This window comes from Penicillium hordei (genome assembly GCF_028827395.1).
Source record: "Penicillium hordei strain IBT 12815 chromosome Unknown utg000001l_segment0_segment0, whole genome shotgun sequence".
Taxonomy (NCBI): Eukaryota; Fungi; Ascomycota; class Eurotiomycetes; order Eurotiales; family Aspergillaceae; genus Penicillium; species Penicillium hordei.
The window spans coordinates 1,246,804-1,273,090 of NW_026623142.1; the positions used below are offsets into that span (position 1 = coordinate 1,246,804).

Below are 26,287 nucleotides of genomic sequence, written 5' to 3' on the forward strand. Positions count from 1 at the left end.
TGTATGTTCATGGCCTCGGTAGAGCCCCACGTGAGACAAAGCAAGGTCGCAAGCTGATACAAAATGGGAATAGGGCTAAACACTATGGGCAAATCATAGGAATCCAAATGAGACCGGCCAAGGCGATCCCTTGAACGGTTCAGGGTTCCGAAAGTTATTTCAAGGTTTAACGGGTCTTGGCTTTGAAACAACCGAGCCACTCTGTCAGAGCAGTGTGGAAGTAACCCCGGGAAATGGCCCCAGGTACAAAGCTCGTGCGGAAATCAAAGCAGTGCTCCGCCTTCTGCATGATGTAACCAAAGAGCGTATTTTCCTCTGTCTCCACATTGCATTTGGGGATCTCCGTCGTGAGGGACACACCCTGCGGGGCTAACCGAGTCCCCTCTGCGAGGGGAGACAAAGTACGCCACGGATCAAATTGGCCACCGCTCCAATAAACATTAGACGGACGAATAGTCCATCCGCCGGTCTCCGCATTGGCCGCGTCGACAAGTGGGTGTTTGGGGAACAGACCCTGCTTGATAGCCTCGGGGAAGGCCCTGTTGCAGTATTCCTGCGCATACTCGAGTGTCTGGTATTTTGACAGCAGCGAGCGACGTCCGAAGTTGTTGGTCTGGAAGAATCCCCATTGGGTGCAGTACTGCCATGTCCAGCTGATGGTGTCCGGGTCAGAGGAGGGCTGGGACAAATCGCACGAGAGAGGCTCGCTGGCTTCAAGCTTCTTGCAGTTGGTGTTTAAATTCATATTGACCAGTTGCGTGAAAGCCGGCCACGACGCATAGCGCTCCGCGGCATACTTCTTGCCTCGGGTGTGGGCGAATCCTTGTGGGGGTGCGGCTGCGCTGGTCTTCGGGTCAGTCTCCATGTGCTCACAGAATGACTCCAAACTGCCCACACCACCGCCCATGCCATAAGATTGGAAGTAGTTATAAACAATCGCTATCGCGGCGGCAAAATCGCCATTGCTGTTTTTTTCGGCGCCTTCGCCGAAGAATCCTTGCTTAATGGACGCCGCGGTCGATTCGTTGTGCGACAGTTGCTGGTCGACGTACTCCAGTGCAGCCTGGATGTCCCGGGTGCAGTTCAGGTGTCCATATGCAACCAGGCCGTCGTAAACCTGGTCGAAATAAACGCTCATGTCGATCCGGGCTTCCACGGGGGCGGAGGAAGCGTATGAGGCGTAAATTGTATCGGGATACAAATGACGGGTGAATGCAGATCGCATGCCGGAGTATGAGCCTCCGATCATGACCCACGGTGTTCCACTTGGGGTCAGATCCACCTCACTATAATTTCCGCGAGTGAAGTTGGCGGCAAAGAATGGAATGTCTGCCAGAGCTTGTTTGTTGTTCAGGTACTGGAGATGCTCAGGCTTCATGTGTAGGCTGACGTTGTAGGGAAGAGATTTCCCGTAGTATCTAATCGGTGTTAATTGATTCCGGGCATTTCACCAAGGAGGGGGCACAAACCGGTGCTCCCAAACGATACCAATTCCACCGAATTCCTTCACCAACTGATAAAAGAAGGTAGTGGAGTTTCCCAGATAGGCTTGAGCCGACGATTCGGCAGTTGCCTCACCAACATCATACACGAAGACTGGTCCGCCCTGCTTGTAGTTCTCTTCGGATACCCAATAACGGTTCTGGTAATGACCAACCGAAGAGTTGCTGTGGTCAATGGGGAGCTACAAATTGTCAGCATTGATCTCCGTCCTCGACGAACGTAGAAAATTTCGACACATACCGAAACATATTCTGCCTTAACAATCTCATCAACCTGACCACTGGCAATAGCCTGCACCGAAGTCTTGTGACCGAGCAGGGTATCCGGATGAATGCCCAGCTCGGCGGAAAGCTTCAAATCGCGTTTGAATGGCGATGTTACAAATCCTGCAGCTGTACCCGACAGCGCAGCCAGGACTGCAGCCCCACGAGCCACAGTCGAAAAATGCATGTTGACAGTGCCTTAAGGGGTCTCTCAAAAACCCAGCCAAGGACACACGGGTACAGAACAGCTTTGGATTATCTCCACTGATGGGTCCGTCCCGGAATATATATGCATTACGGAGGTAGATCGCCATTAAGGAAGTGATAAGACAAATCAGGGTACATTAGGTTATGGCCCCGAGAACAATACGATAAGAACAATATGGTTGCGTTTGTGGCAAGGCTGCAGTGGAACAGATGGATTGTGGATTCGGGGCACCCGATAGGATCACCGGGGGGAGTGGATAGAATCACGCAGGCACACCCGAGACATGACCATCGCGTGCGGCCAGTAGTTGGGATTGTATGACCGGGGCCCAAGAGGTTGCAGAGTCTAATTTCTGGGGAGTCCAAGTTGAATGTAACCTAGTGAGCACAACTTAAGGTGTGTGTCTTGAATTAATTGGCGAATTACTCAATTTACCCAATTTACCCAATTTACCCCTCGTTTTTCTTGCTATCGACACCTTTCGGCCTAATAACTGTGCATTGCATTAGTGATGTAGTACTCCTCGCTAGCTCATATTGGACTATCATTTCCCGATTCGGCCGGAATGCGATCGTCGACAGATTCAGCAAACTCCTAAGATCTTGGATGTTTAGCAAATTCCACTAATTGAGTTTCTTGTCTATGAGCAACACACTTCCGCATCTGGGTTTTACCCAAAAACAGACACCAGACACCAGGCACCACGCGAGGCTCTCTCCCCCCGTACCTGGGGGTGGATCCCGAAACCGGGTGTGAAATTGAAGTCGATCATTGGTCATTCAGAAAAACAACGGTCAACCGTGTCAACCGTGTCAACCGTGTCAACCGGACTCCGAACAATAACCGGAGCTTAGTATTGTTATGTTTTACTTGTTTAATTAGATTTCCCGTCTCTCTGCCGATTCACAATCCATCACATTATCATGGTATCATGGTCTCGGTATCTTTCCTAATCTTCCTAGAATCATGTCTGGGAACGGGAATTGTGGAATGTTGATCCGGAATGTCCACGCCAGGGATTTTCATCGTGGCTTGATTTGACATGGAAGGTTGATTCCACGCGATTTTCTTCGTTTTTCTTCTTCACGGCGTTCCGGGACCGGTGCCCGTCTACTATCTCCCCCCCTCTTTCCCCCCTCTTCCTTTTATCACGTATTTAATTACTTACTATAAAATAACGCGCATCTACCAGTAGAGGAGTGTTATCAGCGTAGAGGCAAGATCCGCTGTGATCTAGGCGTATAACCTGTCAAAGAAAGGCTGCCTTGCTTCTGATGGGGTGAAACTGCAATGTCCTTTTGGGCTATCGCATTCATCATCACCATCCCCGTTGTCCAAGGCCCATGGAATATTAACCCTACAGCGTGTGGATTATCATCCTTGAGAAACAACGGGCTAGAGATGCCTTTTTTTTTGGCATCATCTGCGACTGTAACTCGCAGCTTGGGAGCAAATCGAAATTCTCAGCCAGTAAAACCTCCAAACTAAACGTCAGTGGCAGGCTATGAATAACTTGTTTTTATCTTTGATTAATGTTGACCCGCTACAATTCCGCTTCCTTCTCAGATGCCACTTCATGAGATCTGCCTGGCTATGCCCCTTGTTTCATTGTGACTCGCTGTGTCAGACAGCTCTCATCCAGGTTGGTGCATAAAGCGGTCCTAGCTACATCATTATTCTGATTCAGCACCCGTACCACCGAGCAACCTGATGATCTTTCTAAAGCCCCGGGTCCGCACCATAGTCATACCGTTGAACTCAGCATTTTTGCCCAGTTGAACTTCGGCTATATCATCACAGCTACCAGCTAAGGCCGCCTGGAGCGCGCTGCTATATTGTCCACCTTGCGAGTTGACCCCAGCGCCCTTGCTAAGAAGCAGCTCAGCAATCTTGTCATGACCTCCAGCTGATGCTGCCTGGAGTGGAGTTCCATAATATCCACCCTGTGCGTTCACCTCAGCGCCTTTGCTAAGAAGCAGCTCAACAATCTTGTCATGACCTCCAGCTGATGCTGCCTGGAGTGCGGTTCCGTAGTAGCCACCCTGTACGTTCATCTCAGCGCCTTTGCTAAGAAGCAACTCGGCAGTCTTGTCGTAGCCTTCAGACGATGCTGCCTGGAGTGCAGTTCCATAGTATCCACCTTGCGCGTTGACTTCAGCGCCCTTGCTAAGAAGAAACTCAACAGTGTTGTTATAGCCTCTTGATGATGCTGCCTGGAGTGCATTTCCATACTCTCCGCCTGGTGCATTCACCTCAGCGCCGTTGCTAAGAAGCAACTCGGCAGTCTTGTCGTAGCCTCCAGACGATGCTGCTTGGAGTGCAGTTCCATAGTATCCACCTTGCGCATTGACTTTAACGCCATGACTAAGTAACAAGTCAACAGTCTTGTTGTTACCTCTAACCGATGCTGCCTGAAGTGCATTTCCATACTCTCCGCCAGGTGCATTCACCTCAGCACCCTTATCAAGGAGCAACTTGACAATTTTTCTGTAGCCTCCAACCGATGCTGCCTGCAGTGCATTGCCATAGTACCCACCCGTTGCATTTACCTCAGCGCCCTTGTCAAGTAGCAGCTTAATGATCTTATCACAGCCTTCAGCTGATGCTGCCTGAAGTGCATTTCCAAAGACTCCACCCTGCTCGTTGACCTTGGCACCTTTGTTAACGAGTTGCTTCACAATCCTAATATAGGATCTTGCTGATGCCTCACTCGTCACAGTACCCATGTCATTTATACTGTGAAACAATTCGGTGGTCTTGCTATAGCCTTTAGCCGATGCAGCCTGGAGCGCAGTGCCAAAGACTCCGCCTTGCCAGTTGACCTCGGCACCTTGACTGAGTAGCAGTTCAACAATCTTGTCATAGCCACCAGCTGATGCAGCTTGAAGTGCAGTGCCATACCATCCACCTTGTATGTTAATATCAGCACCCTTGCTGAGTAGCAACTCAACAACCTTGTCGTGACCTTCAGATGATGCCGCCTGGAGGGCAGCTCCATATTTTCCACCTTGTATATTAACCTCGGCACCCTTGTTAAGTAGTAACTCAACAATCTTTTCATTACCTCCAAGTGATGCAGCCTGGAGCGCAGTGCCAAAGACTCCGCCTTGCCAGTTGACCTCAGCACCTTGACTAAGTAGCAACTCAACGATCTTGTCATAACCAACTGCTGATGCTGCCTGAAGTGCAGTGCTGAAGACTTGTTTGTGTGCCCTGTGATTGAAGCTAATAAGCTCCTTCATGGAAATTCCATGGCCTTCAGCAGATTCCGCCAATGATGCGTTGTTTTGTGCATTTACCTCAGCACCTTCACTGAGTAGCAACTCAATAGTCTTGTGATGGCCTTCAGCTGTTGCTGCCAGGAGTGAATTTCCGTACCATCCACCTTGCATGTTGACCTTCGCATCATTTCCAAATAGAAGCTCAATGATCTTATCATGACCTCCAGCTGATGCCGCTTGGAGTGCAGTTCCAAAGTATCCGCTTTGCATATTAACCTCAGTGCCCTTGCTAAGTAGCAACTCAACAATCTTGTCATGACCTCGAGCTGATGCTGCCTGAAGCGCAGTGCCAAAGACGCCACCCTGTCCATTGACGTTGGCACCCTGGTCAAGGAGCAGCTCTATAGTCCTGCTATGACCTTCAGCTGATGCTGCCTGGAGCGCAGTTCCAAAGACCCCAAACTGCACATTGAACCTGGCCCATTTGGTTAAGAACGGGTCATAGCCGCCTGTTGTCTGGTGCTCATTCTTGTACTCTCTGCCTTGCGTGTTGACCTCAGCACCCTCCCTGAGCAGCAACTTAATGATCTTATCGTGACCTCCAGCTGATGCCGCCTGAAGTGCAGTACCATACCATCCACCTTGCGCGTTAACCTCAGCGCCCTTACTAAATAGCAGCTCAGCAATCTTGTCATGACCTCCAGCTGATGCTGCCTGGAGTGGAGTTCCATAATATCCACCCTGTGCGTTCACCTCAGCGCCCTTGCTAAGAAGCAGCTCAACAATCTTGTCATGACCTCCAGCTGATGCTGCCTGGAGTGCGGTTCCGTAGTCGCCACCTTGCGCGTTGACCTCAGCGCCCTTACTCAGTACCAACTCAACAATTCTGCAATAACCTCCCGATGATGCTGCCTCGAGAGGGGATCCACCGTCTCTCTCTTGCACGTTTACCTCAGCGCCGTTTTCAAGCAGTAGCTCAACAGTCTTGTCATAGCCTCCACTTGACGCCGCATGAAGGGCGTTGGCGAAGATACTGCCTAGCTCATTACCAAAGATCCCACCACGCGCGTTAACCTCAGCGCCTTTGCTAAGCAATTGCTCAATGGTTTTGTTGTGGCCATGAGCCGATGCTGCTTTGATCGCATTGCCGTACCATCCACCTCGTGAGTTAACCTCAGCGCCCCTGCTGAGTAGCAACTCCACAACCCTGTCATGACCTCCAGCTGATGCTGCCTGGAGTGCCGTTCCGTAGAACCCACCCTGCGCGTTGACTTTAGCGTCTTTTTGGAGCAGTAGTTCAACAATCTCACTATGGCCTCCTGCGGATGCAACCTGAAGTGCATTGCCGTACTCTCCGCCTTGCTCGTTGACATTTGCCCCGGTCTTCGTAATCAGGTGCTTGACTAGTTCAGTCAAACCTGCTTCTGAAGCACTGTATAACGGGTATGCAACGTCTTCCACCGTCCTCTGGACATCCGTCGCTTTACCCGTGGGCCAGCGGTTATGTGGGTTGTGTATTCGAAGCCAATTGAGATAGGCACCATCTTGAGACAAATAAAGCTCCCTGATGAGACTGTTCAGTACTTCTCCCTTTTGTTCCGAAGATTGAACATGAGTCATCCAGAATTCTGCAGAATACTCAGCCAATGCGTAGGTTTCAATGGTTTCTTCGCAGAACGAGTCAGAGTCTTGAAATTGGAGAAGGTATCCAAGGCAGCTCTCTGCAATCAAGCCGTGAGAAGTGGTACTTTTTAAGCTATACAGAGCTGCCTGGCCCTGTTGAATGCGGTCTGAGATGAGGTACTCCTTCACAGAGTAATGTGCTAGCGTAATAACTTGTCTAGTGGACTCCGAAGTACTCTGTTCGTTCACCACACTGACAAGGCTTGAACATATCCTCGTGACATCCATTGAGTCTTGAAATAACTCTTCCTTGTCGAACATGGGATCTCCCCCAGGATCGATAGCAGCAACTTCCACGATCTCTTCCATGAGCAGTGGTCTGGCAGAAAATGCGAGCCATCGCAAAATCCTCAACACATATATTGAATAGTCTTTCTCAATAGCGTGAAGAATCCGCTCGTATGTCTCATCTAGCGTCGGTGGAAGCTCTGCCAAGGCTTTACGTAGCATTGCACGATTAAGACATTTGCTTAACATGTCAAGCTGGCACACAGCCCATCGAAACCTGCCGTCCACATTAGCTCTTCTGTTGCGCTGCGATGGAAAGAATTGCAATACATCCCACGAGCTCCTTCCATCAATGTAGCTTCTATTTCTTGGCCCATCTTTACGTCTCTGTGCCACTTTCTCAACTTCTTGTCATCACGTAGCCTTTGACGGACGTATATATTTATGTCCTTGTCCACCATTTCACTTCGCAGACCAATGATGTTGTGTTCTTCTACAAAGCCGCCGAGGACATCCTCAATCTCTCTCTCCCTTCTGCTTGTGACCAATAGGTGAAGATTCTCGAACTGCCAGCCGACCATTGTCTGAAGGACACGGAGAAGTTCTTCTTTGCCAGTATCAGTTCCAGCACCAGTACACTCATCCAGGGCATCGAGAATGATAAAGCATTGAGGAAGTTCTTCAACTTCCCTTTGCAGCGCATCTAGAAGCCCTTCTAGAGATGGTTGCTGCCTCCCGTCTCCGCAGGATAAGTATAGAGCGTCCAGTGCGGAAGGTGTTTTGATGCATTGTTCAGAGAGTTGAACAATTAGGGATCTGATCATGAATTCCACCACCTGCTTCTGAGGGTCATTGAAGTCGAAGTAGAAGTACGCAACCACTTTACCAGGGTCATTAGCACAGTGTTGTTGAACACTTCGTATGACAGTAGAGCTCAGAACGGTTTTGCCGCATCCTGGAATCCCGTGCAGCCACAGAAACGATGCTGGATATATCTTCCAACTTGCGTATTCTTCGCTCTCAAGGAACCATATGCCAGTGTCGGCTTGGCATAGTTGGACCGCTTTCTGGTAGTTGGCTAATGGATCAGGTGCTGAGATCCAGTCAAGGATAGCTTGGTGCTCTTGATCATGTTTCCCACAGAGAAGTTTGTCTACATCTCTTGACACATCAATAAGTCTTTCTTGGAAGTCTGTCATGATGGTGAGGAGTTAGTATTGCTGATAACCTGATCGTCAGATGCCTGTAAACGGACCGGAGAGAATATTACCAATCCTCTCCTCAGCCTCAACCCTGCTTTGGGGGATTCGATAGAGAAGATCTTTTGCATATGCAGCCGCCACCATTGCTGCATATCCTTGCCACTGCTTTCTCTTATGGGAATCCGAGTAGTCGCATATACCGCGAACCACCAGACAAGGGAAGTGGTTCATCAGCCCGGCCGCTTCCATTTCAAAACACAGAACGTCCTTTTCCGCAGCAAGTCTATCCCGAGCTGAAGCGTCCTTCATCAACTGATTCGCCGAAGCAATCAGACCATAGTGAATTGCCGGATTATCCTCGCCTTCGGTCCGTGCATGCCGGAATATCAAGTTTGATGGATCATCACCACAGGCCACCGCACAGTTTGCTTCGTCGTCTAGAGGATGGGTGAGACCGCTTCGATATAGCCTGTCGCTACTTGGGTCCGGCCGCTTATACTTCTTCCGTAGTCTTAGCTTCTTCTCTAGAATGCTGTTGATAGCCTCTTCAAGCTGATGTCCTTCGTGCTCATACTGGGCTTTGAGTCCATTCACTGCCGTCCGCAGGACCATTGGGGGCTGGTTCAAGAATCCTGTTGGTCGGAACCTCTGATCTTGTATGGTTTTACCGAAGTCATACTGGAGCACGCCACCCTTTCCATCGCGAGGAGCGCTGACCACAATATCACCCAGACGGATATCATGCTTCGGACTTGGGGCACCGCCACCGATGCCGACTAGCAGACCAATTCTGACATTAGGAAAGCTGTGCAGCATGTCCCTTGCAACGATTGCTGCAGAGGATGTGCCATACTGCCCATCGGGCAAGACGGCGATGACAACGTTATGTCCCCCAAGTTTGCCTAATGTATAATCGTTGTTATCATGAGGAGACACATATGCTGCTCCCTCATGCTTTTCGTCGAGAAAAGCTTGCGCCGCAACGTACTCGGTATCTATAGCGCAGATCCAGCCGACCGTGTAGTTATTCGGATTAGACATACTAGAGGATTACTCCAGAGGCAGATCAAAACGCGAGGTCTTTGGAAGACAGATTTGTGATTAGGTGTTAAATGGGTTTGAGCGGCTCAGTCGTGGGTGTTTCTCAGTGTAGGCTGATAGACTCAACTTAAACAAGTCCAAGCACACAGATGAAGACCAAGGAAGGAAAAAAAGAGGGGTAGATATTGCGACTACGCATCCAGCCTCACACTACGGTTGCCCATAGTCGCACTCCCGAATTTGGAAAGTTATATCTATCGAATTTATAAGCCTAAAACTAGGAAAGCAATACGATACAGAGATATTATTTTCTATTAATAAAAGTAAGGATTCCCCTACTACGATAATCGAAATATCCTTATTAGTAGACCTCAAGAAAGCCCACCCGGCCCACAGCCCAACCCAACCCATCCCACCAAATGGGCTGGGTTTTGGGCCTATGCTTCGGGCCCGTCGATGGGCTATGGGCCCGGAATGAAAGCCCATAGGTTTAATAGGGGCCTATAAACCAAACAATACAAATATGCCAATTTATCGTAGCTATATAATTAATATATATATTCCTGGTTTTTTTGGGTATTCAAATTACCGTTGACTATAGAGAAGGTGGTGATTCTAAAACAACTCAGTCTAGGCCGATCAATCGTAATATATCTCTTCATATTGATACTTAGTAATCCTCCGAGGTACAAATTCGTGGACTACGTGTCAAATTGGGTCTTTTTAGGGTGATTTTGTACAAAATCTAGTATTATAAGTCTAAAATAAGTATAATATCTACTTAATTCCTACTTGTTACTATGATAATATAATAATACTAAATATACAGGTTGGTATATAACTACGTAAAATATAGCCATTAATCAGCTACTTTATACGTGCCAAGACTATATTAATGTATAGAAATGGGCTTTGATGGGGGCCTTATGGGCCCCTATAAATGGGCTGTGGGCTAGGGGCTTGGGCCCATTTGTGGGCTATCTTGAGGTCTAGCCTGGACGACATCGCACTTTTCCGCCTCGACAGCTTCGTGAAAGAGAAGCTCCTTATATCCATCCCCGGCCTTGGGCGAGACCCTCTTGCTGCAAAGAAAAACATCAACGACATCAGCATGTCCCTCTTTAACAGCATAGACAATCGGCGTATGTTTGCAAATGTCCTTCATTTTAACTGGCACCGTGATCGCATCAGACGGGAATGTTCCGATGGATGGTCTTCCAAATTTCTATTTGGGCAATATAATCGCTAGTTCTTTCTAAGGAGACAAGCTCCGTAAAAGATTGTTGATAAGCAACACGCCTGGCTTGTAAATTTGGGTACGAAGAGGTGCACGGCCCACGTGACAAGTGCTTTGTTCAAATTTGGAGAACACCATGTGCACTGAGTATAGTGATTATATTGTATGTTTTGGTTACCGAAGGGCTTCGAAGAGCATGATGATCCGTCCTGATCAGTTTGCTAAAATATGATATAGCGGCCACTTCATCTTTCAAGAACGCTGGTATCAATTCCCTGGAGCATGATTCCAGGACTATGCAAAGGAATCACCCGCAATCCATCGGGTCAAGATGTCAAATGCTACATCACCGCGATCCTGAGGAACCTGTTACAACCATCAGCATCTGCTCGGATTAACATATCTGCATCGATGAACTCACCATATGACCCGCCCCATCAACCGTCACAAATGCAAACCGTGATTTCTCTGTCAGCCCGTCCAACTGCACACGCACCTCTTTCGCGTTGCCAACCGTTTTAATACGTCCCGCGACGTTTGAAGTCCAAGGGAGCAGCGGCTTGGATGTAAACTCACTCTGCCCCTTCCAGGCAAGCGAGTTAGCCCATCGGAGGTTTCCTGCCGTGTTGCAAGCTAGGTCAAGATTTCCTTGGTAGGCCAGAAAATCCACTCCATGAGAAAGCAGGAAAACGATATGGTCTGATGACGACGTCATTGCCTCCGGAGTTGTTGCAAAAGCGTCTGCCACGGCACTGGACTCAAATCCGTACTTCTTGATCCCTTCCGGTGGCGAGAGGGCTTCGCGGACCACAGGCGAGTTCAGATACTGCTCGATATAAGCTGCTTCCTTGTAGCATATATCATCAATATAACACGGGGCTGTGACTGTTGATTTCTTTGCGTTAGGTGAAGTGGCACGTTGATAGTGGATAGGGAGAGCTTACTGTCGAAGCGGTTACGGCCTCCCTTCTTGCTCTCATCCTCGTACAAACCAACGATTCCTTTGTAGCAGACGGCATATGCAGCCGTGCAAATTGCAACGTCGGGGTTTCCGGCGCAAGTATCGTAGAGTTCCATGCATCGCGGCATGTTGGCAGCAATAATATCGCACCGAGTCTCATTGAACACGGGCGTGGAAACGCCGGGATTGGTTGTGCAAAGCGTCTCCCAGTACCCGAAGGTGATGTCTTTGGATGACATGAAGCCATTGCCTATCAGGCATGACTTAAGGTTGATCTGGGGCTCTGAGGGATATTGCTGGTTGTGGGTGACAATCTCAGCTCCGAGATAAGGGATGTATTTGCCCTAAGAGTGTCAGTGGTGTATGGTGTATAAAAAGTGACAAGGCGCAAGTCTTACTGCATAGGATTCACCCGAGATATGCAAATCTGAGAAGCGTGTGTGGGGGAAGATCTCAGATACAAAGATTTGGAGAAAACGGTGCATGTCAACTGCGGCCTCGTGAGAATCGCGCGCGACCTCGTAGCCCTCGTCAATATAGGACCAACCCACATCGGCTGGCTGGTCAACGAAAAGTAATGAGGAGTTTCGAGACCAGCCCCATGGATTGTGAACGGTCCCATTTCCATGCTCGTTTATGAGACATGGCCCATTTTCTTGGAACAGGCCCAGCAAACTAGAGCCTCCGGGCCCACCATTCATCCACAACGTTAGTGGGTCGGCGGGATCATTCTGACTTTCGAAGTACCAGAAGAACAGGTGCTTCGGACCAATATCTAGCCATCCAGTATACTGCGCAGAGCCCGCAGCACATATAGACTCATCTTGTTGTCGGATGCGCACTGAATGGGGTGAATTTGGACTCCGGAAGGTGGTAAAATTTGACGCCACGGGCTCTGGTCGGAGCACGGTTTGCGAGGCATGGCCCACGCCAACGAGGGTAGCAAGCCAAAACTTCCACATTTTAATGTTGAATGAGATTTTCCTGGAGACCATTACTGGCAAAGTTGCTTTTATAATAGCTATCGGTCAGCGTTAGATTAAATCTTGGAAATGTCGGAGTTCGGAGCTCGGAGCTAGGACCCAGCATCTACTAACGCTAAGAAGCTTGGAGCATGTTTATCTCGTCAGGGATCATTCGCATCTGAGCATAGCACGCCTGAACGGATCATCCTCAAATCTGCCAGGCCTCAGGCTTGAATATCTCTCCGATCAGCAACTTATCGCTCAAGATCTGTCTTGTTTTTATTTTCATTTCCTCACGTCTGAGCTCGATGAGCGTTCCATTCCACTACCACTAACCTTTTTCGCATAGATTACCCTTTAACCCAATATTTAGCGAGTTATACACCCTCCCAGTCTCGTTATAGTAAATAAATATGTTTCCAGAGGTTACTACTATGGCAGGCCCCACTGAAAAAGTACTGTTCTGCGTGGCGACATGTTTGAGTCCTCGCTGATGCCATTACTACTGTAGAAGGCGTCAAGATTGATAGGTTGTGGCAGGACGACGGATATAGGTGTTGATTCAGTTGAAAAAATTAAAAATTAAAAATTTTGTGACCTCTGTGGCTATGATGCATACCTTCCAATTAGGGGTAACATCAATTTGGGCCGATCTTCCGTTTCGCAACAATTCTAACACTTCTTCCCGATATCCGCGAGAATCATCTTAGTTTACTTCACACAACACACGATCCAATTTAGACAATCAGGTGATAGCTTATTTGGCCAGCTAACATCAGCTTCGGTCTCGGGGTGCTTCTTTCCGTTCCTCTCAGTCTAGTGGGCTCCATCCGCTTTGGCTATTGCTTCAAGTGCATACTCATCTAGATCTCACTTCAGAATTCTGGCTTTCATCTCTTCTAGCTTCTCGGAAGCTAGTTGCTTCATCTCCTATACTTCCTTTTCACCTAGTAGGCCAAGCCTTTCTTTCCAAACTGTCTCGGGACTTTGAGCAGCCGTGAAAAACAACGGATCAATTTCCGCCAGTATATTGCATCAAATGCAAAGCTATTTAACGCTGCATGTACGATCTAGAAATGCCCGCTATCCTATCTCCGTTGCATATGACTAGAGAGGTATGGTATTGGTTCTCTTTTAGGTGACATTTTTGAATCTCCATGTCCTCACAGTCTCTTACCACCCTAAGAAACATCTTCAGGCAATAATCAAGGATATTTCCCCAGTTGTCTATGCCATTTAGCCAAAACTCGAATTTTTCAATAAGCGGCCACCAAGGCGGCGTATAAGAGAACTCAACTGGTACTATATAAATGAACTGTTTATCTACTACTCTAGCAACTTGAAAGTAGTATATCTCCCGGTTGAAAATCGCCATACTAGATTTTGAAAGGACCTTATTCGAATGGTGAATTAAGAAGTCGCTTTTCTCTAGCAAGCTTACAAAAAAGCTGTCGTGCTACGAACTTTCGTCAATAGTCATCTGTTAACTCTATAGCGTCGTTCTCCTAGTATACTAAGTGCTTAATATCATGGTCAGTAAGGGCTTCTTCAAGTTAATAAGAAGTTGTACTAAATGTACTATCGGGAAGCATAAATTTGCATTCAAATTTAGCCACAAATGGCATTAGGTGTGATAACTGATTTGTTGCTTTGTGGACAGAAAGTGTAATTACTATGTACTATGGGATAATGTTGAGTAGTTATTGGTGAGGTGACAATAATAGTAAACCACCCTCTTATCTCCGTTCTCGTCCAAATGGGGTTAAACTAATGGGCCCCATTGAATCCAACCAATGAAAACCGTTGAAATACCCACAAAAGTACTATATGCACTAACCGTATGTGGTTAGCAAGCTGTCAGCATCTAGGGATCAACGAAAGTTGCTTTTTTGCGGATTTAACCCTTCGGAACGGACTAAACGAATTAGAGGTATATAATTGAAGCTCCTCCTCCTAATCCATTCTTTACATTAATTCCAACAATTTAACAATTTCCAAAATGCATCTCATTCTCACAGGAGCAACCGGGCTAGTTGGGTCTTCAGTGCTCGACGCCATGCTCAAAAACGCAGCAGTGTCCAAGATCTCAATCTTGAGCAGAAGTCCTGTGCGAATGGCGGAAGATGCAAAAGATCCACGTGTCCACGTCATCACCCACACAGACTTTGAATCATACACGCCAGAGCTGCTCGATAAATTGAAAGACGCGGATGGATGTGTTTGGGCCCTAGGGACAAGCCAGACCAATGTCACCAAAGAGTACGAGAGACCCCTTTGTTACATGAATGTCGAAATTAACAATGAACAGGCAATACGTCAAGATCACCAAGGATTATACCCTAGCAGCTGCAAATGCATTTTCCACAATCAAGCCATCAAACCATCTCTTCCGATTTATCCATGTGTCTGGTGAAGGCGCCACCCAGAATCCCGGGCGATTCTCACCGATCTTTGCGAGAGTAAAGGGCGAGACTGAAACGCTTCTCGGAACGTTATCAGAGATAAAGCCAACTTTTCGGGTCGATAGCGTGAGGCCGGCATTCGTTGATCCGGTGACACACGACGCCATCAAGCCATATATTCCGTCTGCTGGAATGACTGGAATTGTCTCGAATATCGGTATGGCTGTGCTTGGCCCCGGTATACGGCATCTCATGAAGTCGATGCATTCTCCAACGGAGCACCTTGGGTCGTTCTTGACAGAAATGGCGATGGGGCGCTATGAGACAAAATTGGAGGGTCCGGGGACATTCAGATTAGGGGGAGGCTATGTCGTTGGGAACGTTGGTATGCGAAGAATTTTGGGACTGTGAGCATCCAAGGGACTATTATTATTATAATAGGAATGGCTCAATATGTATATAAATGTTTAATAAGGTACTACTCTGCTTCTTGTTCTTACTCGTCCCTATCGACCATAAAATAAATATCACTCCGTGGAAAGCTGACACGCCTTTCTTTTATTGACCAGTTTAGTCCGTAGCTCATTGGTTATATATTCCTAAGGGTTTCCAAACATCCAGGTATGGACTCCTACATAACACCACAATAGATGGGATAAATATCATATCTCAGTTATATTTGCTCAAAGGTTCCCATCCATATAAAGAAACTCCTGGATTCTGGACCTTTTTCCACATCTCATGTGCCCATGCTCCAAGTAAGGAAGGGCGCAGAGTCATTCATCAAATTCCAAGATTGGAAGGAACTACCTGTGGACGGTTACCTTCCTCGAGTGGTATAGAGTATGAATATAAGTGTTCCTGTCGATTTGAATTACCATTCTTCTAGTGCACACCAAATGAGACCGTATGGCCCTTCTCGAATCTCATGATTCAAGATGTTTCCCCGCTCATATCTGGAGTTCCCTTCCGAGAATAAGGTGGAATAAAATGATATAGCATCCCGTGAATGATAGACGCACTCAACGGTGCTATCCAGTGTATCCAATGATATGAAGCAAAATGCGATCCAACCATCGCCCCGAAGCACCGTGCAGGGTTTCCCGCTTTGAACTTGTTAGAATTCCAAGCTTTGCCGGGTTAATTTAGAAACTTACAGAACCCTGTGTACCCAATACGGCTAAATCCCGTCACAAAGGTACACATTCCTAAAACAATACCAACAAAGATAGGGCCTAAGGCTGGCCCGAATACAGAGCGCTGTCGAGGATCAAGACCGACACCAAATGAGAGAAAGATCAAAGCGAAATCTGTCGTGAATTCTATGGCGAATGCGCTGCCCACTGAGACTTTCGTAGTATCAATATAGCAACCTGGCACGATGAACTGGATACATTCATGAGCATGAGTTTTTCGCAGTCCAAATGGGGTGACGTACAGATCTCGTGTCGAAGCTCGCTCTCAACAGCAAACCCGCCATGGCCCCTCCAAAAGTCTGAAATCCGACGTACAAAATGCATCGTGGCAACGTCGCCAGTCGCCCGAAGAATGTGGCGATCGTAATTGTGGGGTTTAGGTGCGCCCCAGAAACTGGGCCTGTAGCGAAGATGAACAAAGGAAGAACTAGGCTCGCCGTAAGTGCACCAAGTAGGCTCGGTACAAGTGCACCGGTCGCAAAGGTGCTTCACAGTGTCACCATTAGAATCTCAGTTATAAAGGGAGCTGAAAAAGAATTTACTTCACCGTTTGACTCAGGCCCACAGCTACAAAGCAGGTCAAGTATACCAGCAAACACGTTCCTATTGCTGTGAATATTAATTTCACTTGAGTATTTGTTATGGCTCACGGACCTATAGCTTCAACACCAGCGGCCTTCCATAGCTCTATCTGTAGAATATGTCGCAAAGATAGGGCATCCTTTAATGGAATCCAGGGAGCAGCGTCAGGAAACTTCTGCAACAATTCTATCTGCGTACAGTTGTTTTTATCCACTGCGAACTCTTGATTGGCACCAATACGTCCAGCGAATGGGACGATGGTGGTTGGTGAAGGTAATTCTTCGGCATCATGTCTGCTTCTCCAGAATTTGGCATGTGAGAGCATAGTCGAAATCTTTCAAATATGTGAAATATTGTTTCAAGGAACTCAACATCTGGGGACGCACGAGTCTCAAGCCTTAAGTCGGAAATAAATCCTGAGGCTTGAGGGATTTGTTTGAGATCTTTCTGTGGGCAGTTCATGACGTAGAACATGCCGGTAATGTCTAGATCTCTCCCAATGACCCACAGACACGGAAGTTTATTACCGTTTAGGTAACAGGTTACGGAATTTGACAAGCTTGCTTTTATACCTCTAAATTACTGTGTAAAACATAAAAACACATTTCATTTTCTCATGATAGTCATGGAAATGATATCCGCCATTGTCTTATTAAGCTGCATCCAAATAAGGTTCCTACGGAGTCCATAGGCATCTGTTCCTAAAGCATATACGAGATTATAACTAAACATATCTGCCAACACGATAACAACGCAGGCAAATTAGTGAGCGATCGTATATACAACATCAAATATCGGCTTAGCTAACGCGGGCTTGACACCTAAATATCTATTTAACGATTCCTTGCTAGTAGCTTCCAAAGTTGAATTTGATATTAATAATAAGGTTTACATTGAGTTGCTCGGTTCGAATGTCCAACTTTTGTCCAGCGCAACGGCTGCAAGATGAAGCGCATCTACGGATCCCGCGGGCCCCGAGCCAAAGCGAGTTTGGCATGTCTCGCTTACCAAGTTAATGTTATGGATTGGAAAGCATAATAAGCAAGTTCTATATGAATATAGACGTTCCATATCTAGCTTACCAAGGCAGCGTTATGGATTGGAAAGCGCAATAACTAAGTCTTACAGGAACATGTATTTATATCTAGTTAACCCGCTAGCGACTTTGACTCTTTAAATCACATCAACTGCTCAATTCAATATGTCTACCTCAGAACCCAAATCTATCTCGATTCTTGGCCTTGGCCAAATGGGCCACGCGATTGCTTCAAATTTTGTTTCCCGGGGATTTAAAACCTTCGTTTGGAACAGAACTCCCAGCAAAGGCGCCGATCTTGTCGAGCAGGGAGCTATTCAGTCCTCTTCATCGACTGAATGTATTCGCTCCAGTCCTCTCAGCATCCTGTGTGTCAACACTGACGACATTGTCCTGGATATCCTAGCTGCCGCTGGTGACATCTCCGGACATACAATTGTCAATATTGTCAATGGCTCGCCGCAGCAAGTTCGAAAAACTGCCGAGAAATCCATTTCGCACTACATGGCAGATGGTTACCTCCATGGCTCAGTGATGGCCTCCCCGGGCCTAGTCAGGTCTGGGGGAGCAATGACCATATTCGCCGGGTCATCTGAGACTTTCAAGAAATGGGAGTTGACGCTTCAACCCCTTGGAATCACACTTTGGCTATTGGATGATGTTGGGGCCGCACCATTGTATGATTGTTCGCTTTTGTCGATCCTCAGCGGCATCTTTTCTGGCTTCATGCAGGCCCTGGCTATGATTGGTGCGGCCGGACATAGCGAAACGGAGTTTGCACGTGGCTTTGTTGTTCCACTCCTGGGGCAAATGGAAGAATGGCTTATACGGACTGCTGAAGAAGTTCAGAATAAGGAGTACGTCGCGGAGAAGAATGGGTCTCCTATCGAGGTCCAACTTGACTCCACAAAGCACATTTTCGAAACTGCCAAGGAGCTCGGTGTATCCAGTCGATTGTTGCAGGGTTTTCTCGACATTGTCAAAGAAGGCGTGGAACGCGGACAAGGGCGTGAGGAAATTTCTGGGCTCGTTCGCCTCCTTCGGGCGCCAGAATAGGGGCATCAGGGAATTGCTCTTGAGAGACGCCAGATTTGATGGACAGGTCTGTTAAGATAGTCATTTGCCAGATGCCTTGTTTGTCAAGCTTCATCCCGCTACTTAGTTAAGTAGTTTCCTGTTTGATAGTAGAAAATCGACCCTTCTCTCTCTTTGCTCCCTTATAGGATCAAGGTCATGTCCATATTATTTGCGATTTCAAGCACTTATCATCACCCCAATATGAAAATCTCCAACAATAAATTGATGTAATCAGACTTCAGACAGATACAAAGCGAGATCAAACAGATGTATAGGCGGGACCGGAATGTTCATTAGAAAGGAATGAGACACAGGGAGTAATCCGAAACGTCACATGATCAGGTTGCCTGTGCATGGATATTGTCCATCGTCTTTCTAATGTGTCAGCCCTAGTTGTTAAGGAGTGATGGGTGGCGAGGAAAAGACCTTAAAAGGATATAAAAGAAGAGTACCAAAAAGGGAAAAAAAAACACACATAATCGGCTGACTATTCTTACAGGATATAGTGAAGTCAGCATATATTGGTCCATACTTACGATCTTTTGGCCTAGCGGGCGGTTAAATGCTTCTATGTGATCAATCAGAAGTAGCGGCCCTAATTTCAAAGGTTGACATTGTGATTACATACGGGAAGTCAGTGACTTCCATGTTTGCTCCCGGTACGTTAGTCTCTAGCATTTTATATAGTTTCTTTCCTCTCCACTCATCTACAGAGTTTTTCAGAGCCTCTTATTTTTCATAATAGCCTTCTAGATCTCTGTCTAACACATATCTTTCATGCATATTTATATTGCTGCACACCCAGATTTCTGTCAGATTTCCATACACATAAGCTTCTGACAGTTGTATAAAAATATATAGAGAAAACTTGGAAACAGCAGAAGCACGTCTGGGTTCTTTTGTATAAAAGGTTGGGTATGAAGCTGATTTGCGAGTGCTGAGGTATGCCTTTAGGCAATCTATAGAAAGTCACAACAACAGTATCGAATATAAAATTGGAGCGGCCAGCTGAAAGCAGAGACAAGAGAACAAGGATGGTAGCAACTCTCACTGAGCCCCTACACTCCAGAATTCCAAACTACGCAATTACAAGCATGAACATGAAAACAAGGATAATGATAGAAATCTGTTGTATGACAGACGACGAGTGGTACGATTTAGTGGTATGAAATTCTAGAAACTCTTCATCTTCTAATCATTTATTATAATTTAACAGAATTTGCGTCTCACCAGGCTTTATTTTCATATTAGACATTTCCTGGAATTACGGCTTCAATCAAATTCAGCAGTGAACGCCCAATGAATATCCGTCAAGTGTAGTCAAACCAGTGAGCTCCACCGATCAAAAGAAGAAAATCAAAATTTGGTCCTCGATCATATTAGAAAACCAGATCTCAACTCAAAGTAGAAAACAGAGCAGCCCGACGCAAGACAAGTGATTGACACGTTTAACACCGCGTCTATCAGCTAAGTCTATTGAGCCCCATTTTCGGCAGGAAGGTGTCAAAAAGCGCAAGGCCCTTTCAAGGATACATGCTGGATTTCTGCCCACCAACGCGATATTGTTCTTTGTTAACACAACGTAGGATAGATTTGAGATTTTTTTATCCAATCAACCCGTACTCTCGCGAAGATCGGAGTTCACAGAACACTGATCTCGACCTATAAATGTTACTCAATAGAAAATTCTCATCTGAATAAGAAAACTCCGAAAGAAAACTCTGAAAGAAAACATCTAGTGCTTATTATGACATGCGATCAATTTCGCCTCGGGGGATATAAATAAAGAGATGAACTGCCGTCTTTGAAGGTCACACCACGTTCTACTTTTCTTCCACACACACATACACACAATGAAGTACTTCCAACTTGGTAGCATTCTCGCTCTATGCAGCATGGCTTTTGCAACCGCAATTCCAGACGCCTCAATCACTGGTACAACTGCATGCATAAAGCAAGGGGGAGGTCCCAGGAAGCCAATTGTGCCGTGCACCGAGTGTGGGGACTTCCCGTAGAGCTGGACTCCATATCAGAGCAGATATCCTCAGGGAAGACATGTAAGTGTGGTTTGTTTCCTAGTGCTTCTATTCTAACATCAACTTACACTCATCCATTAGCCGTGCTTCCGAACGTGTTTTAACAACCTAGCTAGTCCATCCATCTTCGTAATTGCTTTCCCATTTGGGATTCATATATCTTTGGAGGTGCCGCATTGTAATTTTTTTGGTGATTTGTGGCTTTTTTTGTAACAGTCTATATTGTATGACCCAATATCTCGGGATCGCTCCTTTCTTTGTTAACTATGCGTGCGGTGTTTGGCATCCTACAAATATCAGTTGTTCCTCGAGCAGACGATGATACTATGTAGTACCATGTTTTCTAATTTCAAATTATTTCAAATTATTATAATTATATTATGGTTCATGTATCTTCTTCCCCTAAGTTTCGGTTTGTAGAACCTAAGATAAATATCTAACGAGGGAACCATAAGTTAGTCTCTTCTTCTTTCCCTATTTAGGCGTGTTGGTTGAAACGCGCTAATCACCTAGAAAATATCCAACGTCCCGGGGCCAGTTTCGGCATTTCGGGAAAGGATAGTCCGACGCTTCGGACACGGGAATGACTATTATCCCATCAGGTTTAGAGTGATCGGGGAATTTACCCAATTTGATGAAAATATCCATCCATACCTCAAGATGTTTTAGGGATCGGATTCTTCGATCGTACGGGCGCTCTGTGGCATTGAAACAACCACCACCCCACACGGAGACCCACACGGAGGTTGGGGGGGTTCTTGGCAAGGCTATAGGAGCTATGTTCTCCGTACAGCCGGCGGATTTTCACCCACAGAAGTCGACCTCGTGCCTATTCTCAGCCAATGGGGCTTTTGAGTCGAGTCTACAGACTCTCCGCTCCTGGAATGGAAACCATCCAGCCGCCAAGGGGCCAGAAACGCCACGCATTGGTGGAACTATAAACGAATTCACGGAGTAGTATGCAGGAACGGAGGGTCTAGCTAGCTGCCAAATCTCCACCTTCCACCATGCAGCGTTTCAGCATGAACGGACAAAAGTCTCCTATATATATTGTGCCTGTCTGCCCTTCATCGTCTGTTGTGTGACACGAGCAAGTTTCTCTACATGATGTTTTTCAAGTCCCTGGCCATTGCTTCGCTAGCCCTTTTGGCTGAGCAGGCATCCGCAGCCTTCGGAATTACTACTAGCGATGCTTCCTATGTAATCGATGCTGGATCTTCGAACCCCCTCAAGTTTACTGTCAACCGGAAAAATTGCGACATTAATTCCATCAATTACTATGGATCTGAGCTCCAATACCAGTCGACTGGTTCTCATATCGGATCGGGTCTTGGTAGCGCAACTGTATCTGCGACTGAGAGTGGTGGGTTCAAAAACAAGATGTTTGTCGGAAATTGTGCTGATTGAATAAGGCGACTACATCAAGGTGACGTGCGAAACATCCACTTTGACGCATTATTATGTTGTCCACAAGGGAGATTCGACTATCCACATGGCAACATACACATCTGAGGGTTAGTGTTCTTTGTGCTCCAGTGTAGTGTCTATACTCATGATTTTCTTCAGAACCCAGTATTGGAGAACTTCGATATATCGCACGCCTGAATGCAGACCTGCTCCCCAACGAAGAGCCATTCGGTGATGTGTCCAATATCGGAGGTGGTTCTGTTGTTGAGGGAGAGGATGTGGTAAGTTCCCCCTGAAGGATTTTTTTTTTTTTTCAAACAGGTACAAACAGCTAACACATATCAGTTTTTGGTTGACGGAGAAACGCGAAGCAAGTTCTACTCTAGCGAACGGTTTATCGATGACAATATCCACTGTAATAATACCTCTACTGTTTTTAATACGATTCCTTCTAACATAAACAGGTGTCTCTGGAAGCGCACACCGCGTCTGCATGATCCTAAACCAATACGAGACATCCGCTGGCGGACCTTTCCATCGGTAAGCCCATCAGCTGACATGATTTGATCCGCGCTAATACATACCAGTGATATCAACACCAACAATGTTGGCTCTTACACTGGCCTATACTGGTACATGGTATGTAACCACTATCACTCAACTAATAGCAGCATCTTACTCTATATAGAACTCCGGACATGTTCAAACCGAGACCTACCGCCAGGGCTTGCACGGCCCGTATTCGATGACTTTCAGCCGGAGCGGTACGCCCAGTTCCAACCTCGACACATCGTTCTTTGCCGACCTCGATATCAAGGGCTACGTTGCCACATCTAAGAGAGGCTATGTTAAGGGTACTGCATCCGGGGCTGACTCGACTTTCAAATGGGTGATTCACTGGTACGTACAATGCAGGTCGTACCAGAATGAGCACGTAGCTAAATTAAAGATAGGAAAAACGATGCCGCACAGTACTGGACCTACACTTCGTCTGCCGGGGCTTTCACCTCCCCCGCAATGAAGCCCGGCACCTACACCATGGTATACTATCAGGGCGAATACGCCGTTGCCACCTCGTCGGTGACTGTTACTGCAGGATCAACCACGTCGAAGAGTATCTCCGGGTCTGTAAAGACTGGAACAACAGTGTTCAAGATTGGAGATTGGGATGGAACGTAAGTGCATTTTCCAGTCTACGTGACCGTTCCGATACTGACTACCTATAGACCAAACGGCTTCCGAAATGCGGCCAACCAGCTCCGCATGCATCCCTCCGACAAGCGCATGTCTTCCTGGTCCCCGGGCACTTACACAGTCGGCAGCTCTGAAGTCTCTGCCTTCCCCATGGCTCTCTTCAAATCGGTGAATTCGCCTTTGACAATTAAATTCACGGCATCTTCTTCGCAGACCGGAGCTGCGACCCTGAGAATTGGCACAACTCTTTCTTTTGCGTCTGGCCGGCCCCAGGTTGTGGTATGTTCAAGCTGTATTCTCCACCCTCAGGCTTTTAGCTTGCATCTAACGCTTCCAATAGGTCAACAGCTATTCGGGCTCCATCCCGTCTGCCCCGACTAACCTCAACTCCCGTGGCGTGACTCGTGGCGCATACAGAGGTTTTGGCGAGGTTTACGATATTTCGATTCCGGCTGGCACTATCGTCGCTGGAACTAATACTGTAAGCACTTTCGAGTCTAATAAGATGGTAGGATGCTAATTTGCCTTAGATCACCATCAGTGTTGCTTCTGGTAGCTCTGGAGATACTTACTTGAGCCCGAACTTTGTGAGTAACTTTCTGATCATCTTGTCTTTTCGATGGGCTTACCTGTTCTAATAGATCTTCGATTGTGTGGAGCTCTTCCAGTAAATATATGGGACAGACAATGGAGTTTGGAATGCAGCGGAGCAGAAGATAATAATTTTATTTTTTCAAAGTAGCAAGAATGCGAATGGCCGTGTTTTGCTTAATATCACTCAACTACCTCTACCTACGATATAGATACCCTTAAAGGTGGTAACTATTAACCCCGAATATCAAACAACATGTCATAAATATGTATGGACTAGATTCTAAACCCGAGATATAATACGTAAAAAGGAAATCTAAGCCAGAGAAATATATACATAGAAAACGATCGCCACTCAAATCCTTGAATGAACCAACCTCCCCCCAACCCAAACAGCCTTCACATTCCGATCATCACCACTCCAAACCCACTTCTGAATCTTCTCCTCCCAACTCTCCGTCCCAAACAAATCAACATTCCCCACAGGACCAGCCTGGACAAGATTCGCACTCCCATCACCTGGGACCCCATCCAATGGACTCTTCTCCACCAACTTAACCCCACCAAGCCGAATCAACTGCACATCCCACAACATCCCCATATCAAACCCACCAAGCTCACTCCCCATATCAACAACCGCAGCTCCACCCCGTGTAGCAAGATAAAGACTCTCCTGCACAGACAATTTCTCCCGTCCATCAGCCCCATCCCCATCCACACCCTGAGAATGATCCCTCTGCCACGCAGCCGATTGACCCAACAACCGCGAAGCAAGACAAGCCTGTCGCGCGGCTTCAAGAATACTAGGACTATAACCCCCACTAACATCCGTGCCCAGGCCAACCGTGATCCCCTCATCAAGCAGCGTTCTAACAGGACAAATCCCCGATCCCAGTGCCGAGTTCGACGCCGGGCAGTGGGAGATCTTCGCTTCGCGCACGCGGATCAATGCCCGCTCGTCTGCAGATAGATGCACCGCGTGTGCGAGGATCGTGCGCGGCGTGAGAAGGTTGTACTTATCATAGACAGCGGCGTAGCTGTCTGCCTCGGGGAAGAGTTCCTTGACAAGCGCGAGCTCCTTGATATTCTCCGAGATATGCGTCTGGATATGCAGTGGGGGCGAGTAGCTCGCAGCCAATTCACCGAGACTCTGCAACGCGGGTCTTGTGCATGAGGGCGCGAAACGCGGTGTGACGATTGGTTTCACCAGCTTGCCTTCTGGATCCAAAGTTTGGATGAACTCGATTGTCTGGCGGGTTGCGTGAATGGAGTCGTCTGCGCTGAAGTCGCGGTAGTAGTCTACGCAGAAGTCTGGGTTGTCCATGCATGCGCGGCCAATGAAGGCGCGTTGGCCGCGGGCGTTGCACAGGGATGAGAGGGCGTTTGTCGCTGGGACGTGGTTTGTTGCGTAGTAGGAGGCGCAGGTTGTGCCGTTGGATAGAGTTCGCGAAATTACTTGGTTATAGATTTGTTGGGCTAGGAGGGGTGTTTCTTTGGGGTCGGTTTGAGTTTGGTGGCCTGTTTTGGGGTCTGGTGGGGACCCAAAGCGTGACTCTACGGGAAATGTGTAGGTCTCTAGCCAGTCTAGAAGGGTTGATGAACCGAATAGGCCAGCGTTAGGGTATTGCGGGGCATGGATGTGGGTGTCTGGGGTAGTTAGTATGAAGGCTTGAACTTTGGGAAGTTGGATCTAATGCATACCAATAAATCCTGGGAAGAAGAATTCATTTCGTTCTTCACTCGCTGTAACAATCTTAACTCTGGTTTTCGAAACATGCCCATTGGCTTGACCCTGGGCCTCAATGGCGTTGATATCAACCCACCCACTCCGACTCATCAATTCGGCGAATCCATTGTCATCACTGACTTGCCAGTCCCAACCGTGAATGCGACCATCGGCAGCAGAGACCCATAATGCGCCTTGATTGCGAGACAATTCAGGCTTGGAGCCGGAGTCCGGCAGAACAGTTTGAATGAATGTGCCGCGGTAGACAGTAAAAGCATAGTCCGTTTGCGAGCCAATATCGCTAGTAATCGAGCCCATATTGCCAGTGGGAGGTTTCAAAATTCCACTTATTGGCTAGGTGCAGTGGTGTATACCGCTCTTAAAAGCAACTGGATGAGAAGTATCGGTGTATATTATAGACGCAGAATACAGATCAGTGTCCACAGTGGAAGTAAAAAGACCGAAAGACCAAGTCAAAACCAACAAGGCGAGAAAAGAAGGTTAGAACACATTTATATATCTGTCTTC

At 47.2% G+C, this 26,287-nt stretch overlaps 7 protein-coding genes across 7 annotated transcripts; 3 read left to right on the plus strand and 4 right to left on the minus strand.

The window, feature by feature from the left end:
- Positions 1-166: 166 nt before the first annotated feature.
- On the minus strand, positions 167-1,953 carry N7537_000466 (putative serine peptidase, family S28; the record flags this gene model as incomplete). Its single annotated transcript, XM_056891524.1, has 3 exons — positions 167-1,418; positions 1,470-1,684; positions 1,744-1,953. The coding sequence occupies 3 exons, from the start codon at positions 1,951-1,953 to the stop codon at positions 167-169; spliced, it is 1,677 nt and encodes a 558-aa protein (XP_056756519.1).
- Positions 1,954-3,647: 1,694 nt separating this feature from the next.
- On the minus strand, positions 3,648-9,349 carry N7537_000467 (uncharacterized protein; the record flags this gene model as incomplete). Its single annotated transcript, XM_056891525.1, has 3 exons — positions 3,648-7,383; positions 7,437-8,298; positions 8,362-9,349. The coding sequence occupies 3 exons, from the start codon at positions 9,347-9,349 to the stop codon at positions 3,648-3,650; spliced, it is 5,586 nt and encodes a 1,861-aa protein (XP_056756520.1).
- A 1,531-nt stretch (positions 9,350-10,880) lies between these two features.
- cp8 (putative carboxypeptidase Y) lies at positions 10,881-12,509 on the minus strand (the record flags this gene model as incomplete). Its single annotated transcript, XM_056891526.1, has 4 exons — positions 10,881-10,952; positions 11,008-11,471; positions 11,531-11,891; positions 11,946-12,509. 4 exons carry the CDS (start codon positions 12,507-12,509, stop codon positions 10,881-10,883), a joined length of 1,461 nt encoding a protein of 486 aa, XP_056756521.1.
- Positions 12,510-14,511: 2,002 nt separating this feature from the next.
- N7537_000469 (putative nucleoside-diphosphate-sugar epimerases) lies at positions 14,512-15,325 on the plus strand (the record flags this gene model as incomplete). The annotated part of the gene is made up of 2 exons (XM_056891527.1): positions 14,512-14,771; positions 14,821-15,325. 2 exons carry the CDS (start codon positions 14,512-14,514, stop codon positions 15,323-15,325), a joined length of 765 nt encoding a protein of 254 aa, XP_056756522.1.
- Positions 15,326-17,893: 2,568 nt separating this feature from the next.
- N7537_000470 (NAD(P)-dependent oxidoreductase) lies at positions 17,894-18,784 on the plus strand (the record flags this gene model as incomplete). Its single annotated transcript, XM_056891528.1, has 1 exon — positions 17,894-18,784. One exon carries the CDS (start codon positions 17,894-17,896, stop codon positions 18,782-18,784), a length of 891 nt encoding a protein of 296 aa, XP_056756523.1.
- A 3,161-nt stretch (positions 18,785-21,945) lies between these two features.
- Positions 21,946-24,113, plus strand: rglA (putative rhamnogalacturonase B; the record flags this gene model as incomplete). The annotated part of the gene is made up of 12 exons (XM_056891529.1): positions 21,946-22,204; positions 22,254-22,355; positions 22,408-22,529; positions 22,594-22,663; positions 22,713-22,788; positions 22,836-22,887; positions 22,937-23,148; positions 23,202-23,423; positions 23,475-23,721; positions 23,783-23,923; positions 23,973-24,029; positions 24,084-24,113. 12 exons carry the CDS (start codon positions 21,946-21,948, stop codon positions 24,111-24,113), a joined length of 1,590 nt encoding a protein of 529 aa, XP_056756524.1.
- Positions 24,114-24,388: 275 nt separating this feature from the next.
- Positions 24,389-26,077, minus strand: N7537_000472 (uncharacterized protein; the record flags this gene model as incomplete). Its single annotated transcript, XM_056891530.1, has 2 exons — positions 24,389-25,680; positions 25,735-26,077. 2 exons carry the CDS (start codon positions 26,075-26,077, stop codon positions 24,389-24,391), a joined length of 1,635 nt encoding a protein of 544 aa, XP_056756525.1.
- Between the last annotated feature and the right edge of the window lie 210 nt (positions 26,078-26,287).